General features: G+C 36.9%; 1 protein-coding gene across 3 annotated transcripts in view; it reads right to left on the reverse strand.

Moving 5' to 3' along the window:
- Nucleotides 1–665: 665 nt before the first annotated feature.
- Nucleotides 666–5,607, reverse strand: part of Stk3 (serine/threonine kinase 3) — a 369,078-nt gene continuing 364,136 nt past the window's right edge. For all 3 annotated transcript variants that reach the window (XM_023699944.1, XM_023699946.1, XM_023699945.1), the window contains one exon: nt 666–1,859. In XM_023699944.1, the coding sequence (XP_023555712.1) occupies nt 1,701–1,859 (159 nt within the window). In that variant the 3' untranslated portion in view covers nt 666–1,700. The remainder of the gene's footprint in view (nt 1,860–5,607) is intronic.

Consider the following 5,607-nt stretch of genomic DNA (forward strand, 5'->3'; position numbering starts at 1 on the left):
TGGAATTATACAATACGTTATTTGTAAGGACTCAATGAAGCAGAGACAAATGCTACATCAAGGCACTGCTCTGGGCACAAATGCCATTTGAATCAGGAAGAAAACTTGCCAGGGAAGACACACCTTCTGGGGCAGATGTCAGTGGCCCCAGCCACTGGTGAGGCTGCACTGCCCTGCTCTCTGGAAATGAGGAGTGGCCGCGTGGCTAGTTCTGGATATGCAGTTGTAGCAAACTTGACATGTGGTCATTGTTGGTTACAGTGAATGTGAATCACCAGGACCTCTGTCCCTTGATGGTGGAGACCACAAAACGCTACATCAGCATGTCCTGGGATACGGATGACAGGAACAGGGTACCCTGCTAATAAGGGATGGGGCTAGAACTTAAGTGAGGAGTGACCGGTGTTCATAAAGCTATTGAGGTTAATGTTGCTGCCACTGCATAATCTAGCCTGCCCTGCCTAACACCTTCCTTGTCTGGAAAAAGAGCGTCCACGTCATGAATTTTAAAAAAGATACAGAGATGAAATGTGCTGGGTGGCACAGTAAAATTTATTTGTCTTTATGACTTCCACATAGTAATTAAATACATAAAAGAACAAACACTGTCAAGATGGCCATATGTAGCTTAGGAAACAACTGGTCCCAGTTCAATTAGACAAATGTTCATTCAGCTTAGAAATGAGTAACTTTTTAATGGTTTTAGTATTTTTCTTTTCAGTCCCCAAGCTTTGCACAGTTCAGTAGAAATATTTTTGTCATTTTTTAATCCTCAGGCACATGATGTTTACCTTTTTTCAGGAAATAAATGAAATCAACATAAAGTCCTGTAATAGTAGAGCACAATTTCACAGAAATAAATTGGATGAGCTAATTGCAAGTTTGATTCAGTTTAGCTAACAGATCTACATATGAAGCATGAAACAGTATTAACAAATTACATTTGTATCAAGGTTTCATTTCTTTTAAAATATTTATCACACTCTTTTGGTGCAAGGATTCCATTGATTTCTTTGGTTTTAAACATTATAGCTCTGTTTAACCTAAATATACAATTCTATTTGTAGCAAATATCAAAAATCAAAATGTCAAAAGGTAAAAATGGAATTATTGCTCCAATACAAAAATGTACAGCCCATTTGGGTGCTATTGATCTTATTGCTTTTCTTCTATTGGAAAACTATCCTGGAAATCAAGGAATGTACCCCAGAGCTCCCTGCTTGAAGTATAATTTGGTTGAACATTATTATCTATTAATATGTTCCTACTTTCACCAAAGCTGTCCAAGTTTGTCTTTAAAAAACAAAACAAAGTGAAATAGCATAAATAAATAAGTCTACCTAAAGGATTAAAATAAATAGGCTTCCAGATAGGAACAAAGAATATTGTGACATAAAGCCCATCAGTGCTGTACAATCAAACAATAGCTTTGGATCTTCAAGGTCTCTAAATAGTCATTTTAAAATGATTTTCATCTGGCAGAAAAAGACAATACATTTCTATTGTTCTCAATTACAAATGAAAATATAGTGGATACAACTGTAAAATTTGCTTTTGGGAATTAGGTATATACCATCATTAGTTTTTGACTTTTGCCTAGTTGCAGAGTATAAATCGTAGGGATTAAAAAATTCTAATATTTTCTCAATTCTTAGTGGTTTTTTGGTCTCCACAGTAGGCATTAAAAGAAGAAATCAGACTCAGAAGTTTTGCTGTCTTCTCTTCTTCGCATCCATCGCATCCAGAATGGGTTGTCTTTTTGCAGTGTATCTCTGACGGAGTTCTTCTATCTCACGTTCCATCATGGGATCCAGTGCTTTTAACCGCATCTGTAGTTCTTCTAAACTTAGATTTTTTAACTAGAAAAAGACAAAAATATTAGTGTAGCACAATATCCACAATACTTTAAAGTCCAATGAATTTTAATATTAACATTTCAGCAAAATTCTTGACATTCTCTTTGAAAGGTAGTCAATAACTAAAACAAGTTTCTTTCCTGAAGACCAAAAGCCATACTTTGTTAAGAACTTCAAGTAATTTGTAAAAGAGTCATAATGTCTACTTTTAGGAAAGGGCAAATAAAAGAAAAATCTGATAAAATATATCTGTTAAAAAAAAAAAAAGTGAACACTAGAGAGAAAGGGATCCAAGGAAGACTCCATGGTAGGACTGCAGCAAGTGAGGACAGGCCCAGTGGGGCCCGGGGCCCAGGCAAAGCAGGTTCAGATGCCAGGGAGTCAACAGAAATTATAGGACAGGATAATTATATAAAAGCAATTAGACTTGGCTTTAAAATGATAAAAATTACAGCTCATTTTCTGTTTTGAGATAATATTTCTGGCTATTTTATGAGTAAAGCTAAAAAAACACTCTCACTACTTATAGTCACCAAAAATGGCACTTCTCAGCTGATCCTCCACTTTACTCACCATACCTGGCCAATAAGTGACTCTCGCTTCCCCAAATCAAGTCCACTCTCAGCTGAAAATATTCTGAAGATATTGAAAATAGTGAGTCACAGCCGCTGAAGAAAATGTAGAAGGATTTCTAAAGATGTCTTAAAGGATGGTTGTATTATGGGAAAGAGTGTACAGATTCTGTGATGGAGAATCACTCAGAACATGAGTATCAATTATTTTGGGCCATAAGCAACTCTGGTATGTGCAAAATAAGCCACTATTCTTTAGTTATATGTCACAGAAGTATATACCTTTTCCTATCATGCAATAAACACATTTGTATGTAAGTCATAGAATTGTTCTATATTTTCTTTATTCATTTCTGATTCAACAATTAATTACCCATCTTCTCAAATGACTATGAGCAAAAGAACAAACTGCTAGGCAACAGTGGAACTTCTGAACTGCATGAACAGGTGATATGGAGTTGAAAGGCCAATGTGGACACATGCCACATTTCCCTGAGAAGGAAGTACCCCACCACCACCTACAAAGGGTCCAGTTCTACCTGAGTGTTCTTCCACACATGGCTTCTATTCAGCTCATGTTAATCAGAAGAAACATTCTCCTTCTCTAACAAATATTTATATTTTTAATATATAAAACTTGTGGAAAATTAGACCTGTAATACCGAGAATCATTATTGGGCATTATTAAGAATTTTGGTGTATCAGGACCGGGGAGATGGCTCAGTGGAATAAGTGCTTCCCTGGCAAGCACAAGGGCCTGAGTTCAATCCCCAGTTTCACCCGACAAACAAACAAACACACAAAACAGAAAAAAACAAAGAATTTTGGTGTTTCATTAAGGTAAGTTAAAAGTACCTGTTACTGTTTGAATAAAAATAAATGCCCCTCCAAAGCTCATATGTTCAGAGATGGGGTTTGGGGAATGTGATAAGCTCTTGGGGCGATAACCCCATTGCTTAATTTTTTTGACAAATTCATAGCTGAACACATCACCAGTACACAGGGCCTGGCTGAAGCAGCACACTGGGGACCTGCCTTAGAAGAGCACAACCTATCCTGAGCCCCTTCTCTCTCTTGCCCTTGCCTTCTGCTTCTTGGCTGCCATGAGGTAAATAGCTTTCCTCTCCCTGACTTTATTCCATGATGAGGCCTCACTGTGGGCCCAACAGTGATGGAGGGAGCTTACTGTGGATTAAATCTCTGAAATCTAGAGTCAGAAGAACCCTTTAATTCATGCATGATGGATAAATTATTTTGTCCCAGCAATAGAAAGTTGACTGACACAGTACTCGAATCTTAGTGACAAAACTTAGTATCATTCATTTTATTTTAATTAATTAATTAATTTGGCAGAACCAGGGATTGAACTCAGGCCCTTGCGCTTGCCAGGGAAGCACTTATTCCACTGAGCCATCTCTCTGGTCCTGTATCATTCATTTTAAACAGAAAGTATAAAGGATTTTACTGCCTTCTAAATCAGAGAACAAATGAATGAAAATCAGAGCATGAGGAATGAAAATCAGCCTTCTCTTCCAACTGACTGATAATGAAGTGTCAGAAAAAAAGGAAGGGTTAAGGCTTCCAGCTTGGGCAATGTGGTAGAGATGGACACCATCCACAATTGGCAAGTTTGATCTGAGGTATGAGCAAGGCATCAAGGTGGAGATATCAGATAAAGACTGTAAAGATCCAAGCTAAAGATACAGACTTAGAAAACTGTCAGCATTTAGGCTACAGCTGAGAAAGGAGAGGAAGGGAAGATCATGCCAGCAGAAGTGTTTACAATGTTTACGGTGTCCAACAGAATATCCAAACCTTGGCATTTATAGTCAAGATGTTGTTTTCATTTTGTTAACAGAACACTAATTTACCTGTACTGCAATCAGGTAAATTAAATTATGAGTCTGGGAGAATTATATTTTGGTTGGTTTCCTAAATAAATCTAGATTATAATACAAAGAAAAAAGAGAGGTTGACTGGTAGAATTTTTCATTTTACACACAGTGGGCACTATATGTAGACATAAACCTTGGGTTGGGTTTTAATTTCTGAATAAGTCTGAATAGTGTATGTAGCACTTGGTTTTTATAATTACCAAGCCTCCCACAGACATAAAAACACCTTGGGAGGGGAAATGGCAGAAATGACTTCTTCAATGTCTTAGCAAACAACTGCTCAGTGTTTCAGTAGTAAAGATTTACACGCTAGATAAAATTATATGGAGTCTCATAATGACAAAGATGGTTCTACAATGTCACACACTCCACTATGACTCATTTAAAATGTCAATCTATACCATTTTTATTGCCAGAATGTCTCTCAAGTAAAGTTTTTTTCTTTTTTTAAGGGGTGATAAATGAAAAAAAAAGTCACAAGAATAAGAAAAAAAATGTCACAGGTCTGTCCTGTTACAATTCTGTATATGGTTAGATTTCTAAATTTCTTTGTAAAGTTATGTAAATGCTTATTTCTACCTTTATAAAATTATTTTTTCTACATATTCTGTAAGGTCTTAAAGTTCAACATACCAATATTTGATGGAAAATACCTGTTCCATGATATGCCAAAGATGTTTGATATTTAGACAGATAGGGTAAACCAAACTGCATATATTGCAGGTTAATAATAAGCTTCTCTTCTGGGAGGTTAACAACCTAAGTTAGCAGTTCAAAACTGGAGAAAAAGAAGGGCTGCAAGGTCAGCCAACATTATGGTCTTAGCCTTTCAAGGTCAGTGAAGACTCGGGACATAGAAGAACCTGTACTGTAACAACATGTAACTCAGTTGTGCTCCAAATTTTCTGATCAAGAAGATCATGGAGCCACAGAGGAATGTGATCAATGATGTATACTGTGCCTGGGGAGAGTCACATGGAGAGAAAAAACATTCTCTCAGGCTTTCACAGAGAGCAAATTGGTCAAGCAATGGCCGTGACTCATCCTCATGGCTGACACTGACAAAGGACCTACAAAGTATGGTACAGGGCAATGGGATAAATCCTGAGGGTACTTGACTGACCATATCAGATACAAAAATTACATTTCTTGCTATATAGGTCATGCTTTATCTTGGTTTTAACCACCCAGAAGAAAAGTATAAAAACAAGGTATATAAAGTAAAGCCATGTTAATAAGATGGGCTGTAAAAGGCTCAAGTCAATAACTTCTGAGGATAACCCA

This window comes from Octodon degus, unplaced genomic scaffold (genome assembly GCF_000260255.1).
Source record: "Octodon degus isolate 3935 unplaced genomic scaffold, OctDeg1.0 scaffold00118, whole genome shotgun sequence".
NCBI lineage: Eukaryota > Metazoa > Chordata > Mammalia > Rodentia > Octodontidae > Octodon > Octodon degus.